Source organism: Agelaius tricolor, unplaced genomic scaffold (genome assembly GCF_023055355.1).
Source record: "Agelaius tricolor isolate 1412-34295 unplaced genomic scaffold, bAgeTri1.0.p SCAF_9, whole genome shotgun sequence".
NCBI lineage: Eukaryota > Metazoa > Chordata > Aves > Passeriformes > Icteridae > Agelaius > Agelaius tricolor.
Genome location: NW_027269269.1, coordinates 19,148,449 through 19,171,100, shown reverse-complemented (window position 1 = coordinate 19,171,100; position 22,652 = coordinate 19,148,449). Strand labels below are relative to the sequence as shown.

Genomic DNA, 22,652 nt, shown 5'->3' with positions numbered 1-22,652 from the left:
ACACATATTTAGTGTAGTATATATTAGTATATTTCTGTATCTTTAACCATTCTGAAGTAAACTTTGCCTTATTTCTCTCCCTAGGGTATACCCATGGCTTAGAGGTTTAGGATATACATCTTTGACTGTATTTTTAATGGGATTTTTTCTCTGGAATGTGGACAACATTTTCTGTGATAAATTGAGGTGAGTCCTTTCACTTGTCTGGATAGCTCCTAATAGCATTTAAGTATAAAGATTGGATTATTTCTGAGGTGCATATTCAAGTCCATCTCATTGTATGTATGGTATACTGCCTACAAAACATCCATGAGGTTTTATGCAGATTGCTCATGACCAGAGTCAGCACTCAACAGGAGTTTTTAGATTTTTTTTTAACCATTTATAGATTTTTTTAAATTTCTCTTTAACTTCAAATTAAACTGAGATAAATAATGTCACAAGTAATTTTGAGGATATGTGGATGACTAAAGCCTGCCATTCAGACTTGATTTCATCTGAACGTGTTTTTATCCTACTCATTTGGGGTTTTTTTCTGCTCTTCCATTTCCTACAAAAATATCAAAACCAGTAGTTCTGCATTTTAAAGAAGATATGCAGAACTACTTCTACTACAACTGTTCAAGAAATACCTATTTCAATATCCACGTTACCAATGAACGGCACTTAGTTGCAATTCATGTGTTGTTCAGCAAGCTGGAGGAGATGGAAAGGTTAATCCCAGCATTCAGAAAAATACATTTTTGACAGTTTGAAACACTGTTATGCCACGGAATCTGTGTTGTACAGAATTGTCCTAGTAGGCTGGTTTGTCAGAGCCAAATAACAGTGTGCTGTAAAGAAGTCTAAGTTTTCCATCCCTTCTGGCTTTTCAATACCTGTGCTAGGTTAAGCCAACTGAAAGTTAATTCCAACAGAATATTCTTTAAACTTCTTAAAAATTAATATAATACATGATCCTCATCCCTAGGAGCACTCGATACAGATGGGATAGAGTAGTTATTTGGCAGCACAAGTAACTGTGCTGGGTTTGGCCCAATAATTTGGCCTGGGTTTAGAGTTACTTTGCAAATATTGGCATCAGGGTTGATTTTTGCAGCTGCCTCACGTCACTGGTGAGATCACAACCTCCAATTCACCAAACCTGCTGAGCTGCTGTGGGTCCATGGAGATTTTGAACTGGTTCCTAGGCCCAAAAATGACACCAGCTGCTGAGGCACTTTCTTCATCCTCATTTCATAAGGGGAAAAAGTGTTAGCATCTTTCCTGTAATACTTGTGTGGTTATGGTGCTAGAAAAAAAAAAAATGCTTGTTTACTAGCTTTAGTCAGACATCTGCAGAGCCTTGGATTTCTCCAGGAGGTATTATAATTTGAACCTTTGGAGAAAATACATTTAAATCCCTTGAAATTCTTTATTCTCTGAATGTCTAGCTTGTGAATCATCCACCTACCTGCTCTGTTTGGTTTTAAAGTTCAAAACTGGGTTTTGATTCAGGGTTTTTTGTTCCATATTTCAGTAAATCTGCAGCTTATTTTAAAAAAATCAAAATAGCAAAAAATCTGTAGCACTCAGTTTCTCTGGTTGGAACCACACATTTTTGAATTTGAGCTTTGAAATTTCCTGCCATCCAAAGGCTCAAAGGTTGTGCCAGGCTGCATGTTCCACTGTGTCATTGCTGGGCTGACTCAATTGGAGCTTTGTGCTAATATTTGTGACGGAGCAGCTTTGGACCAAGCACTGTAATATCAAGCAGTAAGGACGTATTCCAGGAGCTGCAGATTTTTCTTCCTTAACACTTGCAATCGTTGTTTTCCACTTTTTACTTTGACAAGTGAAATTAAAGTGGAAAAAAAGACCAGCAGATGCAAACAGTTCCTCCATTATCAACCAAAATAGGCATTATCTGCAGAAGCCTAATGAGCAGGAGAAATAAGAGCAATGTAGTTCCTTCTCTTTATTTCTTTATCTCCATCCCTTAGCCCCTTCCCAAGTTGCTCACATCCCATAACTACAAAATACAAAGCATGTTGGTGGAATATTTCAGACCCTCTCCTTTAATTGCTTCCTCACTAAACACCCATTTTGTCCCTATTTTAAGAGTCCAACCGATAAAGGCAAGTTGAGCTTCCATGTACCTGCAGAATAGGTGGTGTGATTGCCAGATTTAAAGTGATGATGTCTGATAAATCTCATTTCCTCTCTTGGACCTTAAACTCAACATTTCATCCTATTGGGTTTTGTGGAGGAGAATGGTAGGATTCATTTGGGGCTGTGGGATGCCATAAATATATTCCCTGAAATTTGAGTCCAGAAGCAATTGGTCACTCATCATATGAGGAAATGTCTGTTTTCTTTAAATGTATAGGAAAGTCAGTTTGCTGATTTTTTTGTGTACTGGCTGTGTAAACTATAACTGCTGCTCCTCACCTGCTGAAAGCCTGACTCCATAAAGCCTCACCTATCCAGCACATGCCTGAGATATGGAAACAATAATGTGTGATCTGATAATACAACATTGTGATTTGAGATTGCTTAGCTGGGAAAAACTATTCCATTGCATGGTATTCCTTTCTTTCAGAGCATTACGAGAGAAGATGCCTCCTGTGGTGGGAGCTGTGACACAATTTCATGCATGGTGGCATATTCTCACAGGCCTGGGTTCTTACCTTCATATCCTTCTAAGGTAAGAAATGTTTTCTAATCTGGAAGTTCACAGACATCTTACAAGTTTTCTCAGGTTCAGATGTACTTCAGAATGTTGTACCATCCAGAAGAGCAGGAAAATGACTTATTAAACTGGTGTACTGTTTTCTTTCCTCTTTGTAACTGATCTAAAAACTCTCTTAAAACTAATCTATATTTTTCAAAATGTAATCACTAGTCTTTAAATAGTCATGATTCTTCAAGAAAATTTAATTCAGAAATGGGAAGCCTGTGGCAGTTAAACCAAAACTATTTGACAGTATATTAATTTCAGAATGTAAGCCATTAATACTTGTCTGTTCTTGAGCAGCAATCCTGAAGTACTTAAACATGTTTAAATTTAGGAGCTTAACAAATCTTTTGATAGGCACCCTCACTCCTGAAGACCAGCAGGGATACTGCTGTAGTGCACAAGGTGATGGCTGAAGTAGTTTTAGAGGAGCTGTTCTCAAAAGGGCTTAAACAAGAATGTAAGTTAGCAAGTCTGGAGCCAGCAGATTTTTCACATTTTTGCTCTATACCACCATCTAGTGGAACCAGGGGCAAGAATAGAATGTAAACTGAAATCTGAAGAATTTCTGCAGTTTGTTCATCAGCTAATTAAATAAAATTTTACCACTTAACAATAACAAAGAGAATGTCTGTTTTATGTTTATATCCTATTTAGTTGAGGACTTGATTATATATCAATTTTTCTACATCTAACATGGTATTCACCTTTTTTGTCAGATGTTAAAATACCTAATAAAAGGAAAATGCAAGGATAAGTACATTTCCATTAGATGACCTGATAGCTCATTGTTACATTTTGAGTATATATATGCAAACGTATTTGCCTACATATATGTAAATGTATATATACATAGAAATATGTCAAGGTATATGGAAAACAGTTGCTCCACTTTAGTTTACAGGTTGTCTGCTACTCTAAAAAGCTTGAGGTAATATTTTAAAGAAAATTCCTTGCAGGAATCAAGCATAGGCAAGGTTTTTCCAACATGCCACAAAGTGGCATTGCCTTTTAAAAAAATGTGAGGTCGTTTACAGGAAAAGATTGACTGAGAGGAGAAAGCATCTAAGAACAAAAATAAGATACAGAATCAAGCTATGCTGCTTTTTCCCTCCTTTAACATCTGCTGTATTTTGTGGTACACTGATTTAATTTCATCCTTCTAAAATGACAGACCCCAGTCCCTGGGGGTTTTTTGGTTGGTTTTTTTTTTTTTACCTCTCAGGGTTTCTTTCTTTCTCCCAGGGTTTCTTTCTTTCTCCCCACATAGGTGATAAGGTAAATTATTTTGCTGATTAGTCTGCTACAGGAGGATTTACTGGGAGTTAACATCTCCTGTATTGACTAAATCTAGGCAGAATGGGTAGCTCTGAAATCACAGAAACAATTCTTTTATAGTTGGAAAATAAAACTGGGATCAGGACATCCTTATTTTATATGCTGTCTTATACTTGAAATTTTAAGCATGCTTTTTTCCTTCTCCTCAGTTTATATACAAGGACACTTTTCCTGAAACACAGGCCAAAGGTGAAGGTAAGCAAGCTGTATTTTGTATTTATTAATGTACATTTGGATATCTTGTGCTTTGAACTGTTGGTGGGGCTCAATAATTATGCCTGTTAGGGTACTGTCTTTGACTTCTGCTTACATCCCAAGAAATGGAGTTGAAATTTTCCTAGAATCACAGAATGGTTTGGAGTGGAAGGGACCTCAACGATTATCTAGATTCAGCCCCCTGCCATGGGAAGGGACCCTTTCCACTAGATCAGGTTACTCAGAGCCCTTAGAGTACTGCAACCTGGCCTTGAACATTTCCAGGAGTGGAACATCCACAGCTTCTCTGGGCAACCCGTGCCAGTATTTCACCACCCTCAAAGTAAAGAATTTCTTCTTAAAATCCAATCTGAACTTAATCTCTTTCATTTTAAAGCCATTCCCCTTTCATCCTCTCATTAGATTATGTTCAATAGTTTTTGGTTTCAGTTCCAAGAAACAATGTTCCAAGGAATCTTTCCTCTATTCCTATTTTTCTTTTGACAGTTTCTTTTTGGAATATGGCCTGTTCTTCTTGTGGAGCCACCCAAGAACCTTTGACTGAGCCCTGGGCAGCCGCAGGCGATCACCTGGCCTGGCTGAATAAAGCATTTCAACAGTTGCTCTGGCTGAAGTGTCAAAATTCTGGATCAATCCAAGTACCATTGCTATTAAAGGACTTCTCTGTGCTGCGAGGCCAGTCGGCTGGAACAGAGCAAAGAGCTGGCACACTAGGGAAATAGCACTTAGTACAGCTTTATTCTAAGTTGTTAAAACAAAGATTAAGACACAAGGGTGTTATGTATATATTGTACAGCTGATGATATTGAGGTAATATTTCGTGCTGGTCACAGAAAACTAACCATTTTTGAAGTGGGTTGCATACGTTTTTTCATTCAGTTTTTGTTCTTTCTGTGGTCTAAACTAATATTAGTAACTGAATGACAAAACTAGGCCATTGATGGCCAAGCTAAGCATCTGTGTGGCCTATAGTGAACTGAATGCTTAACCCAAACTACTTTAACCTTGCACTTTTATACAATTAATGAAGTATGTAATGGTTGATTTAGGCCTTTATTCTACCTTGCTTTTCCACAGCCTCCTTTGCAATTTATATTTTAAGCAAAACGGTTGGGATACCTGTGCCATTTAGTTCATTTTGTACCAAGCTTGTTTTCTCTTTAGTCCAACTGAGAGGTTCATCATGGAGGATGTCCCAAAGTGTGACCAGCAGAAGATACTGAAATGGTGAAGCATTATAGGTGTTCCTGTTTGCGTCTGGGAGCTCAGTTCCTAATTTTTTGACCAGTGATTCATTGCAAACATGTGGAGTGTCTGTAGAAACATAAGAAACACTCTTTTTTATTTTTTTGTAATTGTTATTTACATACCTAACTTTTCTATCCCTTTCTTTAACTTCCCATTTCCCATTCATACTACAGATTGACAAACACCTTAGATGTGCTCTATTCAGCCTTGAATTCATCATCTTCTTACTTTACAAGTCTTAAATATTGTGGGACTTTCAGAAGCATCTTCTTATTCAGAAACTTTGAAGGAGGAGTAAAGGACAAGACTGAGGCTGAAGATATCTCCAAATACAAGGGGCAGTGCTTTGCTTGCTTTTAATCTGTCACGTGCTTAGTCTATGAGAAAGCTGACCACCTTTTGAAACCAGACTTAGAGGATTAATGAGGGGGGCAAACCCTGTTTTCTGCAATTTTTATCTACCCAGCTGATGAAAGTTAGTAAGGAAATTTAAAGAAAACATTAAACTAACACAGTTTTTCAAAATATACCTCATATGAAGGCTGTGATTTTGATGCTCTTAATTTTGGGGCAACAAACAGAGTCTATCTCTGTGCCTACTTGCCGCCATTCTATGCAATTTTTGTCTGCTTTTGATGCTCTGAGGGATTTATCCTTCTTGCCATGAAGAAAAAAAGGGAAACAGTCAGACTGATCCAAAATCCCATTTTGTATTGATTTACAATGTGCTCACAGCAGCAAAGCATGGTAATATAGCTGTAAAGCTGTTTCCCAGGTCTCAGAGTCCTGACTATTGAACAATCAGTGCTGGCTAAAATGGTCTCTTTTCTCTGTTTGCAGTTTCTCTGCATCTCTCACATCCATCAGTAACTCTTCTACTGATGTGAACCTCCAAATTAAAATGTGGCTTCTGTTATGTTACAAGCCTGGACCCTTGAGAACAAATAACCCCAAACTGTGTTGGAAAAAGATACTTAACCTTGAGTGAGTTCAATGAGGTTTAAGCACGTGCTGACAGCAGTGCATTTAAACCTGTACACCCTATAAAGACACCTGAAAGGGTAATTTTAGAATAGCTTTGATATCAGTAGGCTCCAGTTCCATAGACAAGGTCAGCATCTGTGCTGGGAAATTTGAATGCTCTTCAGACTGAAAGAAGTTAGCAGAACCAGCACAGAGGTAGGAAAAAGCTGTTATGTATCAGGTGTCTTTAAATATCCAGAAGGTATATTTTTTGTAAAGAGATATGAGAACTGTTTCAAAAATGTAGCTTGAAAATAAGTGCCTGCCTGTTCACCTCCAGGCTTTCTCAAGCATTTTTCCACACACTGTATCCCATTTTCTTATTTAGTATGTTTACATGTGTTCATAAGTTAGGGAAGGAGTCTCGTAAGAGAAGCAGTGCAGCAGCAAGACATATCAACAGTCACTTGTGACATCTGCTTGGTATGATACTATTTTTATGGAAATGGAAAAAAACCTGTATTTTAGTGGCCTTAGTTTTGTTACTGAAGGATCTGGGCACTCTGTTTAGTTAATTAATGGCAAGAACCAGAGTGTCTTGAAAAGCCACTTTCTTATTGATCAGGCATCTCTACAATGGTATATTTTAAAGATATATGTTGATTCTTCTACACATTTGCTACTAGGAAGTCTGTGATGGGGGTTCAGATATTGTTGGATTGAATTGTCAGGATTTTAAATAATTGAAAAGCTCATATTTTAATTTTATAGTGCTGTTAGTTTTTCATTTATGTATTGTTTGTTGTTTTTTTCTTAAAAAATGCAAATTGGCTTCTTCCTGCATTCCAAATGAGCAAAAACATGCACACCTCTACCACCCTGCCAGCAGCCTTTCTTTCAACAGGTTATATTAGACCCTGAGGAATGTAATTTACCTGTGTATCCTTCTTAGCATAAATAATCTGAAATCATGGGTGCTTTGGTTTGACTGCCTTACTGATCTTGTGAGCGATATTGAAAATGACAAGCCAGTTTTAACTACATGTCATTGAAATTCAGACTGCCTTTTCTAGTGCCTGGAAAGACATACATTCTTACTCCTGTAATATGTTAAATGTCTGTTAATTGCTTTTTATTTATATCGCTTGTGTGACAATGCTGATTTTTTTTCTACAGACCTTAGAGCAGTATGTCACAAACTTTTCCTGCACTACATCTTAGCAAGTCATGTGTGATCCTATTTTTTGAGTAGGATTCAGGCAACAGCTACTTAAAGAGAATTATGGAAGTAGCAGGTGTCTGCAGGATGTGTTGGACAGACTTGATAACAATGAACTCTTCTATTCCTTAACATCTATAAAGAACCAGGAAATCTGCCACCATACGACCATCAATTTGACACAGATGAGCAGTAAGTAGCTCTGCAGCCCATGAGCTGAAAAATTCTTTCTTGGAAATAAGAGGAAAAACTTCAAAATTACTCTCACAGTACAGATCAAACCCATACCTAATTCTGGGAATTTAGATTTTTTTAGATACAGCTCAAGATATGCACTCTCCAGTGAGGAGGAATCTCATCCATGTTTCAAAGGCAGCATTAGTCATCTCCAGACTTCATCTTAATGGTTTTTCTGTTAGCACAGGGCTGCTGTGCTGCCCATGGGTGTTTAAAAACTCCCTCCAGTCAGAGTTGGAATATGCAGTGTTACCACTTGCCAGTCTACCTCTGTCATGTATTGTCCCATACCTGTGCCCTTAATTACATTTGCCTGAATGTGTGCACATCAGAGCAGCCTGACTTAGCCTGTGCAGCCCCTGCGAGTGGCAATGGTGCTGTATTGATTCCTGGCTGACTCTGTTCACTGCCTGTAAATATCCTCACTTATTTGGTGTCTGTCACCCACAGCCTGTGCTCAGTCTGCCACTCATCTTTGTGTAAATCTGACTGCTTTAGAGAGAGATTCGAGTAGGAGGACTTCAGACAGGTGTAGTGAAATCTTCTGGGAGGGATATAGTGGAAAATATTGCTCTTTAATTGGTTTTAATTCTCTTTTAATCCTGTTCTGTGCTGTCTTGCTTGGCTAAAGCTGAATTGTATGATTTGAAATGCAGTTGATTCTTTTGGCCAATTGTGGATTTGCTTCTAACACTTCATTTCAAGCAGCTGAATGTCTTTTTCATCACACACTTCCATGTGAATCTCAGCAACAGAAAATCCTCCCAATACTACCAGTGTTTCTCGCAGTCACTATCAACTTGTTTAATCTGCATTCAAGAATTTCAGTAATACCGTTTTTTAAAACCTATTTCTCTCTGTGGATATATTGCAGCATTTTAATAGCAGGTGATGAAACAATTCAGTACAGAGGAGCTGTAACAGAGCAGCAATGCTGTTTTCTTTAGTAGACATCAGAATTCAGGAACACACATGCATTTTGGGGGAATGTGTGCCCTGTAATTTAGATTAACATATTCAGGTAAAACTTTCAGTTTACTTTAAACCCCATCTGCACTTTATAAGTAGGCAGTGGGAGGCTTTAACTGCCAAGTGCTGTTTGACTGTGAGACTTTACCATGAAGAGGGATAAATGATAGAGTTTATTACACATGAGCAGAGCACAGCCAGAAGGAGATTAAGAAATCTTACATGAAAAGAGAATAACAAAAGATTAAGCACAGAATCCCGTAGTATTACGTCAACCACCCTCCTGGTATCTGCACTTTAGATACTTGAATGTTTTGCTATTTATACATTTAACTTTCCATGTTGACTACTGCTCTCTTCACCACACGAGTGATGTAGTTTCTGCTACATTCAGTTCATTGTAGATGACTTAGAGGTGGTTTTATGAGGATGGAACATGACACATGTTTTGAAATGTTTTGTACATGAATTAATGCATTTCTGACCTATCTGGAATGTCTTCTGCCAGCTTTGTTTGAGAGTCTGTAACCTAAAGACAGAGAACTTTCTACGTAACTATTAAAATTGGTTTGGGGTTTCTTTCTTCAGTTTCTCACGCACAACTGCCTACAGCTGCCAAGTGCCTGATCTCATTGTTACAAGGCTTTTATGAGAGCTGGGGCTGTGTTTCCTCCTGAGGTCTCTAAGACAAAGTCTTTGGTAGGTGGGGGTCAATATTTTTTTTAAGTCCTGCCTCTGCAGGAATCCCAGTGCTATTTTTAGTGGCTTTCCTGTTAGTTATCCAATACGTGTCTGCCTCTGACTCAAACTTGAGCCTGGCTACCCACCTTCCTGATGCTGTTGCATCTTTCCAGGCTCTGAAAGCTGGGTGAGGAATTTAGCTGTACAGGAGGTGTTTATTTTGGGTTGTGGAGTTCAGTGACAGGCAGGATGAGGGCGCAGCAGTCAAGCAAGCACTTTATGTGGAGCCTCCATATTGGAGCTCCCAGCCAGATGCTCTAAACAGGACTGGGGACAGGGGGATTTGTATGTACAGTTTGAGAGGCAGGTTTAATGCCTGAACCTCTTACTTTACTGCAGAACTCTCCCATTTTACTTCTTGAAATTTTTTAGGTTTGACTAAGTATGTAATTATAGATTTAAGAAGAACTGAGTTCAGAGTTGATGTGAGACCCTAAAACAGTGCCTGCAATTTTGGGGGTTTTTTGCACATATATCACACAAATTGATAAGAGCAGATTGTTAAGATCTTAAAAAATGCAAAGAAAGATAAAGAGTCTTTTGCTTATTTGTCCACAGGAATAGCTATAAGCACAATCTTAGATTCCTTCTTCTGTCCCCAAAGCTCTGGAACATATATATGTTTCTCCAAAGACAGTCCTGAATAAAATGGCTCATAGCAAGTTATGTACCAAAATGTTTTCCACATTAAAGATGTGGAAGAACTTTGTGTATCCTTTTGTTCCCTGGATTTTGGAAGAGAGGGTTTCAAGCAGCATAAGCAGTATTTACTCCTTAGACTGAACAGAAACTAGTTTTTCTTTTGATTTTCCAAATTGATGTTGACTGTGTCATGTTGATTGTTGATCTCAGTGTAATGCAAGGATGATGTTAGAGTCTGATCAAACATCATCTGTCCATCTGGAGTGGACATGAAATCTCCTGTTCATTACCTGACCAAACTTTCTAACGTTGACACGATGAGTTCTGACATAGTGGGTTTCTCTTCCTGAAATTCAGTACATTGTTGCAGATAGGTAATAACACTGTGACAGATGAGTAGCAGTTGACTTGTAGAACACAGCTACACTGAGAAATGCTTATTGACAATTTTGATACACTGAACTGACTCTTCCTACCAAACCAGCTGGTAACCAACATTCGGCTTATATGTATCAGCATATCTTGTTTTCCGAAGCACAGTAGCTTTGAAATATTTAATATGTTTCCTTTGTTATTCATGCTGCAGTCAAGCACTAATTTGTGTCTTTATAGTACAAACTATTAAAGAATTTTGTTTTAAATACATTTCCCAGCTGGTTCTTGGCGTCTGTGTTGCACAGGGCTGGTTGGTTCATCCGGATGCTGATCAGTAGATGGGTGGTTGTACATCTTGGCCAGTGGCGTGCAAGTACAACAGCAGGATTTGTGTGTCCTGCATGGATGGGGAAGCTGCCTGCCTGCAGCCAAGAGCCTCCATGGCAGTAGAGTTCCCCAGTCTTTGCCTTGTGCTGGGGCCCTTTGGGCACTGGGCCTTGCTCAGAGTGTAGTGTTGCCTGTAAACACTGCAGGGCCATCTTCCCTTCAAAGGCCTTCCCCAGCACACACCAGTTAGAAGGGACTGCAGATAGGTGATATGGGTAGGAGGAGAAGGCAGGAGTCAGGTGAATGTGTGGGCAGCCCAGTGTGCAATTTGCACAGCCTTTGCTTCAGCCTTTTCCTGTTCCTTTCAGTGAGAGAGGAGGATAATCACTGCAGGGCAGAACCTTTCCAGGCAGGAATTGTGGACAACCAGGCACTAATCCAGCAAGTCTCATCACACCCTGGCAGCCAGAGTCTGGTAATGACCATAAGGTTTTTTCTCCTCTTCTGGCTGTTCTCCCAGGTGCTCAGAGACCCCTTTTTCTCCTGCTTATCTCTCTTGAAGCTGTGTATCTGCAGGGACAACCTGAAGTTAACTATTCAGGGGCCAAGACACAGGGCAGCAAACCTCAGAGCCAGTGGTGTAAATGGCTGGGGCAAGCTGTGCCATCTCCCCTCAGTGGTGCTGCATACAGAGGCACATCCAGACTCTGCAGACAAGCATTGCCAGAACTCTGAGGCTGGGTGAAATCCAGCTTTGCATATTGAGCTTGTGGCTGGTCTAGAGCTGAGTAATACTTTGAAATTTCCCTGGGGATAAAAACATTGTGGTTCTGTCAAAGCCCTCCTCCCAAACAGAAAATTGAATTTTGAGCTTGATTATTCTCTTTCAAGACTGCCAATTTACTTGCAGCTTTATTAATTTCTCTCCTTCCCCCCTTGGTTTTGTTTTTTTTTTTGGTGCTTGGTTTTTTTTTCATTGTTGTTGTTGTTTTGGTTTGTTTGTTTTTTTTAATTCAGCCTGTTCAGAGGCTAAAAGTGAAGGTCTGTACATGCACCACTTAAATCCCTGTGGCTCCAGTCATAGATTTGTCTGTTCATGGTGCTGTATGGAGAGAGTTAGCAGAGGAGCTAACTATCCAGCCTGGATATTTGTTCCTAAGTTCATGGAGATAGACAAGACAATGGAGTTACTAATGAAGCTGTGGTGGATCTGTCTCTTCTGTGGGTCATTTTTGAGGGGTTCTCTGATGGGTCCCTATGGGGACATGGACCTTGGTTGTGCTGGCATGAGAGAGGATCAACAGAAGAAGAAGGACAAATGCCTGGATTCAAACTTGGTCACCCAAGAGGAGATAATGTGATGAGCTCAAGAAGAGGTTCCTTGCACCCTCAGCAGGAACAGAGCTGGGATGATGTCCTCATTCACCTTTTGTATGAGAGGGACACATAAAACTCTGTATTTGCCAAGACAGGACTAATGTTGTGTGAAGCACTGCGTGCGATGGATAAAACATCCCAACCAACAAGCAGAAACTTTGTGGATTTACTTTAGACCTATTTTGCAATCACTATAGTTAATTTAGCATCCTGGCTCCTAAACTCCTTTCCAAGGTGAGTCACCCCCAAGCTGAATATCTCACCTTGCTCACATGCAACACCCAAGGCTCTCAGTGCATGACACTTTCCAGCTGCTACAGCAATACAAATAGCTACTAAAAACATCCAACCTCATTAATCACCTTCACTCAGACTGACTTTATAATGCATGGAAGAGGCACACACCACCTTAATGAAATTAGCAGTAATTAGTGGCCCTGACACACACATAGAGTGAACATAGGGACCAGCTGGAGTGTCTGCAGGTCCTGTGGACCTTGTGCCCACAGCACAGCACCCAGCAACACCTTGGGACATCAAGGGTGCTGACTCTGATCTCTCAACCTGGAAATCAGGTAGGTGAATGCTAATCAACAGCAGCTCACATGATCCCACAGAAATGGAATTAAGCAAGTTACTCTGCTGATGTAAACTGATGTCAAACCCCTAATATTTATAGGCTGGCCAAGTATCAGAGCTGCAGTGATTTATGTGGATGTCTAACCTTAGCACTGCTTTTTCCTCATAGCTGGTGTGTTGACTCAGTGCCGAACAGTGGAACAGAGTACATTTGTTAAAATATTGCAGTATTGTAGAAGCCTGGGGACAAATCCAACTTCTCAGGTAGGAGAAGTGATGAACAGAACAACCAGATCCCCTCTGCAGCCAGGCAAACCTGTCCAGGCACTTGTGAGTCATTGCTTCACAGGGTTTTATTGCTTAACAGGGTTTTGTTCATTTAGAGTCCTCTGAGGGTTCATTTGTTTTGGGGTTTTTTTCTTCTATTTGTTTGGGATTTTTTCTTTAATCATCTCATTTTTAACATCCCGCCTCGGCTGAAATGAAAGCAAGATTAAGTGCTAGTTACAAAATGAAAAACAACAATGAACCTGCAAGCCACAGCATGAAAACAGAGCTGCTACAGAAGGGATATTTTTATACAGGTTATCTGAAAAACAAACAAACTCCAGCTGTTTTCTTGCTGCTGACATTAATTAAAGCAGGAGGGCTGATTAATGCTGTGGACTTGTTTCTGCTGAAAATCTTTCTGCCACATCCCCCTGGATTTGACAGTTCACTATCAATTTGCTTTGCAACTGAGGCACTCGTGCACATCCCTCCAGAGTGGTTGTGGCTCTTCAGTAACGCCCAGGACATCTGATGCTAAGTGGCTTTGTCCATATGCTCACATCATGTTGTTTTCATGTTCAGGGTGGCATAAAAAGCCTTTTTCCCATGCCATGAGCTGTGTTACATCCCAGCAGATCCCTTCCTTTCCAGTAAGCATCACAGGGCACATCAGCAACCCCTTGTCAGGTTTGTACAACCATGAGAGCAACAACGCCAGGTCAAACTCATGATGATCAGGCTTTAGGGGAAATCAATGTTTAAACATATTAAGGGCAGAACCCTAAATCAGAATAAAAACCTGTCCATTCTTGCCTTAATTAGGTTCAACAGTGCTAAACACAGTACTGGAGGCAATTACCTCCAGCAAGGGTGGTGATTTGTATCTGGAGTGGAAACATTATCATGTTGGAAGGCTTAAGGTAAAGAACATCTCTTTACAACCTCTAATTTCAAATGAAACCCTGGTGTTATTCTGCCTGAATCCATGCCCAGCTTGGCTGTTTCTTCCTAGAGAGCCATACTTTAATTGTATAGATATACTGTCTGATAATATCAGAGATGGCAGCTTGAAGCTTCAAGTTCCTGAAGCTTGAAGTTGGAAGTCAGCAAATTAGAGAGGGCAGAAGGAGTCTCATTTTATTCATTATAGTGTGACAGTAGTTTTAAGTCTCATACATGGGTCTTGGAAAAGAACATATATCTCTATGAGCTGTGAAGGTATGGTTCATGTCAATATGAAGACTAAAACTCTACTATGGTCTTGCATTAAAGGATTTTGTTTTTCCTTGGCTTGGCTAAGGAGAAGTGACTGATGTGATTCCTGCAATCACTTGCACTCTACCCAGATATGAGGCTGTGGGACCTCTCCTGACAGAGACCTCAGGCTGACAACATTGATCTGTGGGTATGACTGGAGCAATGCCTCTCCAGCTAAGGTGCCCTGTGTCCCTGGCAGAAGAGTCTCACTGGGTAACTCACCCCCAGATCAAAACTGGCCCCCAGCCACACTGTGGCAGTAGGAGCTGTACCAAAAGCACAGGGGTGTTTGTGCCTGGGACCCACCCTGTTTCCCCGTGGGGAAACGAGATGAGCCAGTGAGGCCTGGCATGATGCTCCACCCCTACAGCTGCCATGCCCTGCACAGCTCAGCCTCTTTGAAACCTCTGGGGACGGATCCTACAGCATCCCCTGCCTGCCCACTCCAAAGATAGACTTGGAAAGTATTCCCCCATAGACCAATTAGATACAAGCCTCATCCCTCCTTTGGGCTTTTTACCTTGTAAGAAGCTGAATGTGAAGGGGAATTTAATCTTCCTTTTTTTCTCTAAATTTTTGGTGTCAGTAAACTGGTTGTTTTGTTGGGGTATTTTTAGATTTTTTTTCCAGTCTTCAGAGTTGAAATAGGAACTTTTGAAACACTTTTTCCTTTGTCTCTTTTTGGCTTAATGCCTTCTTTTTGGCAAAGACATCTAACAATGAAAAGACATTCCACTGGCTGTGTGTATCATCAGTCATTGAAATACCATATGCAAAGATGAAGTAATCTGGATGCTTTGAGATGGATTTATATCCTTGGGCAGTAAGATTTCCCAGCCTCATACATGGTGATTGGTCTTTCTGTGCTGTATGACTGCTGCTGGGTCTGTTTATTCTCTCTTTTTCCCTTTTAAAATACAGAGATGTACATATGAGACAATGCCGTCCCCCAGGAAATCTTTGAGCAAGATCAGGGGCTCTCAATAGATGCAACACCTAGGTCAGGCATCCCAAATCCATCCCACAGGCCCCATGCAGCAGAAATTATCAAATTCCACAGCCCAGACTACTTGAGGTCCACTATAAGCACTGTGGCAGGTCCTGGGCATTTAGGTGGCAAACACTTGCCCAGGTGAAACAAGAGGTTTCACTGAGAATTAAAGGTAAAGCTAATAATTTTGTCTTTGCTTTTCCTCACCAAATGATTCACACAATTGTTTCCTAATTAACACAACTGGAAAGTAAATAAAATTACCTGAGTTACAGAAAAATTAGGAGGACTTCAGATTCTAAGGAGGACTGCTGGCTGCTGTCTCTGATTGCTAGCCTGTATATTAATTCTTTTCCTGCTGATTCAGAGGGAAGATAGCCAAGCTGTGAATCAGCCTTACCTCTTCTTGCAATACCTATCATTACCCTAGATCCCCTCTCCAAATCCCTGCCAGGTCTGGCAGTGCTTTGTTAATGACATCAGTAACTGCAGCACGAGACTGCACAGTTGCAGAGTCAGGAGAGAAATGGAGTAACTCTGCTTCTTCCACAATGCAAGGAAAATGCTAACTGTGAGCTGCACATAATTTTCTCCAGAAAATGGAATTAATATTTACTGGTTTGCAGGATCAGAGGGTTCCTGATCTCTTTGCCATTGTATCCTACAGACTGTGCAACACCGACTCATTAAAAAAACCCACTGAGAATCCAAAACACAAAAAAGCCCAAATTCTCAGCTCCTGACCACTGTCCAGCAGCCAAGACATGCCTCCTTGTGTGAGTGAAAGTAGATATGAGACAGATTTAATGAGGCAACTGCTTCTTAACCGCACCACAGCTCTCCCTGCTCTCCTCAGAAACTGTATCGTTATTCATTTACTTGACTTATGCAGTTGTGTTATGCAAAAAAATGGGAGAAAGCTATTTGGAGGGCCAAGTAAATAAAGTTTGAAAAAGAACCCCATAGCTAAATCAGCAGGCTTTGCTGAAGTTTAGGCAGGCCTTGGACACATCATAGTTTTGGGGGTTGTGGAGAAGCATTTCTGGGAACCCTCTGAAAACTTAGGGGGCCTTGTCTCCCTGTCTGCAATGCCCGAGGCTACAGTGGTGATACAGAGCATCTAAAATTAGAATCATGGAATGGTTTGGGTCTAAGGGACCTTCAGGATCATCTAGTTCCAACCCTGATGTCATGGGCAGGGACACCTGCCACTAGAGCAGGTTTCTCAGAGCCCCATCCAACCCGGCCTTGAACGCTTCCAGGAATGGGGCAGTCACAGCTTCTCTGGGCAAATATTATTGTCATATTCTCCTCAAGACTGAAACATTCCCATTCTCTAAAACTTTTTAAAAGAGGGAAATTGAGATATATAAGATGTCATTGGTTTCATTAGCATCCAGATTATGGGTGTGTGAGGGGACTGTCTGCTGGTAAGAATCACTCTCATCAGCTGTGCTGGATAATTGCTGCTTTCCCCAGTGCATTTTAAAAGAGCATATCCGGAGCTTTTAAAATTATGCTTGAGTTCATTTCTCAGACTGGCAGAAATGAAAGACTATTGGTGTCAAAGATCTCTGAAAAAAGTACATTTGGGAACATCTCCTTCTCCTACATAGTCTTTTTGGCTACAGTACAGTATTTTTCCCCTAAAACATAGAGCTCGGAGGGGAGGATATGGCAGAAGTCAATCACCAGACACTGCAAGAAGTGAGGATGATTTCTGAGCAAATGTTGAGTACCAAGTCAAGGCTCTTGTGAACTCCCAAGCAAAGCATCTCAGTTACAGTTCAGAGTTTAGATGGGGATGTTAAGTGCCTTGCTCTTGGAGTTTTCACAAAGAATTACATCACTATTATTTTTCCCCCACAGCCTACCTTTCCAGCCTGTCTGTACTGCAGCAAATAAATCTTGACTGCACTGATGGTTTTATGCTTGCCTTGTGTTTGAAGCTCAGCCTGGATGAAGCTGAGGTGTGGAGGTGACCTCTCCAATTAATACCCAAGCAATTTCTCCTGAGCTCTGTAATCAGAGACACCTGGGAGCAGATTTTTGGAGTTGGTTTCCTCACCAAGTGCAGGAGTCAGCACAAGTGCAAGACTGCTGGCTGCACACTGATGTTAGGTCAAGGTTAGGCTGATAAACAATACATAGAAGGAAGTACCCTACGAGCCTCCAGGACATGTCCTACAGACGTTCCTTGCTGAAGAGGAGAAGGTTGTGGAATGAAAATATCTGCCTTGGAAGTGGTGGGGAAATTCACAGGGGTCAATTCCCAGGGGGCGACAGTGATGAAAACAGGAGGGCATGGTTCCTGGTGCAGGGGGAAAAGGGACTATTGGAACATGTGGCCATCGTGAGAAAGTATCCTCAGCCCCTCCAAAACATCCATTTCCTTGAAGTGCAAGGGATGTGAGTGGCCAGTCCATAGGTCCTGGAGTTCATTGGAGGTAGCTCAGTAATAAATATACTGCACAAAATTAATAAATTCCTGGTAAAATTTGTCCTTTTAGATCCACTGGCTACTCATCTTACTGTCTTGCCTTGCAGGGAATCATCTGAGTCACATTTGTCTTCTTCTGGGAGCTTTGCTCTACATTAGTGGTAGCAAGGACTTGCTCAAGGTGTTCCCATGAGGTCCAACATTTGCCTGCTCCTCCTTCCCAGGTATGGCCACTCCAAAAGCCAAGGAGGGCAGTCCAAAAGTAACATCTGAGGGTCACCGCCTGGAAGGAGAAAGTCTTCTGCCACAGGAACCAGGCAGTGCTTTGATGTATCTACACCTTATAAATGGGCAATATTGCTAGGCAGCTGGGAAACAAGGAGAGACTCAAAACACAGTAGGGTTTTCCAAAATTTCCTTAGGAAAAGTAAATTCTGCCTTTCTGTGAGTCCTTCAGGAACAAGCCACTGCTTTTGCACAGAGAGCATGTCTGGTAAGAGAGGGAAGATTTTATCAAGCAAAACTAGGTCTCTGTTATACCAGTGTAAATCCAAAGTAATTCAAGTGATCCCAGGGATGATTTAGGCTTGTCAATCCAAGATCTTATTTGATCTTACATCAAACAAGCTACTTATCTGCAAGATGAGTTTTGTGGAAGAGCCTTGATCTGCAGCTCTGCCTTGCCCAGCTCAGGAGCTGCTGGAATTAGTAGTTTCCATGTCTCTCTGCTGGGAGGTGAAGGCAGAGATGGTGGCAGAAGTGGAAAAAAACTTCCTTTTTTCAGTGAAGAATAGAAAGGGCAGGCAAATTGCCTGAAAAATGCTTGTCATGACTGTTTGGATCAGCGTTTGTTAACGTGGCTCCTGACCTGTCATAAACAAAGAGCAGTTGAGAGGACAGCGGTGCCATTTGCTCTTTTCATTCCTCTCCACTCTAGGGAATGTAGGATTGCTGGCAACCTGCTTGTTTTCCAAACAGTCTTGCTTCTCACTGTAGAAAATCCCGTGTAAAAATCAAGATAATTGACTGAACTTCTATAACACTGTCTGCTCTCAGGCAGAGGTGCACTCCTGCCAAAGCAGCTGAGCCCTGGCCCCCTCCAGAAAGGTGGTCATGGCTGAATGATGACCAAAATCCTGGAGGGTTTGTGGCCAGGAATTGTAGAATGGTTTGTGTTGGCAGGGAACTAAATGGCCATTTAGTTCCAAACCCCCTGCCATGGACAGAACACTTTTCACTAGACCAGGTTGCTCCAGGCCCTTATCCAGCCTGGCCTTGAACACTTCCAGGGATGGAGCAGCTGCAGCTTCTCTGGGCAATCTGTGCCAGTGCCTCACCACCCTCACATGAATTAATTTCTTGCTAATACCTAATCTAAACCTTCCTTGTCACTTTGAAGCCATTCCCGCATGTCCTACCACTCCATGCCCTTGTTAAAAATCCCTCTGCAGCTCTCTTGTAGCCCCTTTAGGCACTGGAATATGCTCTAAGGTCTCCCTGGAGCCTTCTCTTCTCCAGGCTGAATGACACTAACTCTCTCAGCCTGTCTCTGTAACAGAGGTTCTACCCATCCCTGGATGTGGTCAAGGGAGGCTGGATGGGGCTTGGAGCAAGCTGGTCTAGCAAGATGTTCCTGTCCATGGAAGGGGGGCTGTTATTAGGTGATCTTTAAGGTCCTTTCCAACCCAAACCATTCTGTGGTTCTGTGAAGCACTCATGTAGGAGCCAGAGCAATGCAGAGCAGGGAAGGTGTTAGAGTAAGTCCAGCTTTCTTCTGATTATGCAGTGCTGGGCAAAAGGCTGTTCACATGGCCATGAGACGGGGGATCTCAGCCCCATTTCCCATGCTTGTGTCACCTGGTGTCACCTCTAACGAGAAGAATTCAAGGAGGATTCACGATAGAGGAGAAGACTAAATGCTTAAGCAGCCAGGTGCTGCCAGAGCTTGGTTTGTGATATCTGAGTTACCTTCTTTAGATACAATCCCAGATAACCTTTCCTCTGCTGATTTACCTCACTAGATTTTCAGGGAAAGGCCAGTCTCAGCATCTCTCAGGGCCACAGCTCCCACCCTGATCTCAGGTGCAGCATCAACCCTCTCCTCCAGTACAAACCCCGATGCCCTGATTTCACTCCTCTAATCAAGGAGCTCCTTGCTGTTTGCCTTCCACGTTGCTTTACGAGCAGACAGCCCAGTAGAGAGCTGCTTGATTTGTGACTGTGCAGAAGCGAGTGCTGATAAAGACAATTAATTAATGGTATGGATTTCCCAGCAGAGTTCTCAATTAGCATGAGCTGTTTACAGCCGGCCGCGGTGCAGATCACAGTGCATGTGCACCCCGAACCACAGCCAGTGTATTCAGTGGGGCAGAGGGTGGCTTTCATCAGGCCTGATGGTTTCCACCTCACATTGTCTGCAGAAACTGGGAAAAATGGGGTCTTCTCATGATGAACATTTACAATACAGATCTTTGGGTAGAGATGTCATTGCTGCCATTAAATACTTGGCTGTCCTGTTCGTGCTGCTCTCCTGGGCAAGGTCGTGCAGCAAGCTACAAAGTGAAGATCTTCTGGCTGCCAGGTTATTCCTACCCAGTTTATTTCCTGCTTAAACTGGTCATGGACTTACTTGAGTTGGGCAAGTGCTCTAAGGTCATTGAGCCCAGCCATTCCACCACCAAATCACGTCCCTGGCAGTGCATGGTACAGGAGAATGGAAAGGGAGGAGAAGCCTAACCCTAGGCAATCTTAAACTAGGAGGAAAAGGGTGTTACAAGGTCCCATAATAGCAAGAAGCTGCTGATGAAGTTCAAATGGGAAATGAAATACAACTATTAGCAGGATGGATATGCAGCTTCTGAACTGTCTGCCAAGGGAGGTGACAAAATCTCAGGCAAGAGCCTGTCTGCATGAGTGACCAAAGATATCCCCAAGTATCTCAGGTGCCTTCTGAGACCTCTCCCCTGCTAAGCACCTCCCCAGCCGCTGGCAAAGGTTTTTGTGGAAGGAGCATTGCTGCGTTCAGCCCTGAGACAGGCTTTGAAAGGGGAAAGTCCCCCACCCATGCTTTGTGGGGCTCCACAGGGTCTTGCTGAACATCACAACTTGCGTTTCAATAGCTTCAACTTCTCCAACCTGGTCAAGGGCAGCAATTCAGCTTCTCATCCAAGAGCTGCTTCTGCCAAAAATACGAGTTGCTACAGTTTGCCTTTTGTTACAACTGCTGGTCCTTTGGTCACGATGACCCCCATAAATATAAGAGCTAACTAATGCCCATCTCCTCCCACTGGTGATTGACTATGACCTTGAGTGACCTTGCTTAATTTAACTTTCTCAACCAGCTATTTTTGACAGCGAATAATTTAACATCCTTGTGACCCCAGTCTTGTGTCCCTCCTGCCAACTGGCTCTGCAGTTTAAATGAACAGCAATAAATAAATACATATCTGCAGAGGGACCTAAATGACTCCCATTACTGGAGCATCTGAAGGCCTGCCTAAATAAATCAAGTGAGTAGGAGATTATGCTGCAATCATGTGGAGAGGGAAAGGAGAGAATACATTACTGGTATTCCAGAGGCTGCAACTCAGGGATGAAAAACTTTGCAGAATTCAGAACAATGAGATTTAATTCAAGTGCAGATGGACAACCAGAGGCCCATTTTGTGGGTCTTCAAAGAGGAGCAGCAGATTGCAACCTGATGGGATCACTCACCAGTGCTTAGAACTCTCCCCAGGCAGCTCCTGCCTTGGGGATGGGGCTGTTGGAGGTTGCTCCCTGAACCTCCATGGTATAAAAGTGAGGATACAGTCACCAACTGCCCACCTGCAATTATCTCACTTTTCTCACCCAAACATGCCCTTGGGAGGGGAAAGCTGGCCTTGCAGGAGCAGGGATGGCAGGATTGAGCAGCTCTTCAACTCCCATTGCTTTGGGCAGGCAGACACTCACTTCAAACCATCCTGGGATTAAATCCCACCTTGGGGGTCCTCAGAATGAGAAGGAACAACAAATATTCCTGGGAGGAAGGAAAACCTCACTAAGTTATCTGCTTTGAAATCCCAGAGTGAATCATGATATTTTATTTGTTGGAGGAGTCACCGGCTGCAGCCTTCCTCATCCACTTTGCCTTTTACCTTATTCCTACTTATTTTTGGGGTCTGGTTTTAAAGCATTGTTATTTCTTCCTTTCCCCTGCACAGCCTCCATGTCAGCCCTGTCACTGTGGCTTCATTTGCATGGCACTGAGGACACGTGAAGCGTCGTTATAAATCCTATTTACATAATTTTCCTTCCCCCACTGAGGCTGAAATCGAAAATGCAACTAAGTTAATCAGGAAGATCTGGGCCTGCCACGAGTGCAGGCTGGGGCTCCACTTCCCTGTGGGGCAAGAGGAATGTCTGGGGACCCACTTGCTGCTTAAATGCGGTGGAAGAGCTTCTCCCTAATGTTTTCCAGCTTTTCCCTAGTGCTTTCCAGCCTGCTAACAAAATAAAAGCCAGGCTCCTGCTGTTGATTTGTCTCTTTTTCTCTTTTCATTTTTCCTCTTTTTAATCCTTTCATCCAGCTCTACACAGCATCACTCATCACACCTGTGGGTGACAAACTTCACCCTGTGCCCCTCTGTCCCCATGTCCCCAGCAGTGAGATCCTCCCCTTCAGCAGCTTTGGGGTCAAATTGGTGACACAGCTCAGTAGGAAATTACTTTCTATTAAAGCAAGCCCACACTGGCTAACTGGGCAAGA

The 22,652-nt window shown here is 42.1% G+C and overlaps 1 protein-coding gene across 1 annotated transcript in view; it reads left to right on the top strand.

The window, feature by feature from the left end:
* ACER3 (alkaline ceramidase 3) overlaps positions 1-10,934 on the top strand; it is a 56,274-nt gene extending 45,340 nt beyond the window's left edge. Inside the window, exons 8-11 of the mRNA XM_071432968.1 lie at positions 85-186; positions 2,582-2,686; positions 4,204-4,249; positions 4,757-10,934. Coding sequence (XP_071289069.1) covers positions 85-186; positions 2,582-2,686; positions 4,204-4,249; positions 4,757-4,810 — 307 coding nt within the window. The 3' untranslated portion in view covers positions 4,811-10,934. The remainder of the gene's footprint in view (positions 1-84; positions 187-2,581; positions 2,687-4,203; positions 4,250-4,756) is intronic.
* The last annotated feature ends 11,718 nt before the right edge of the window (positions 10,935-22,652 follow it).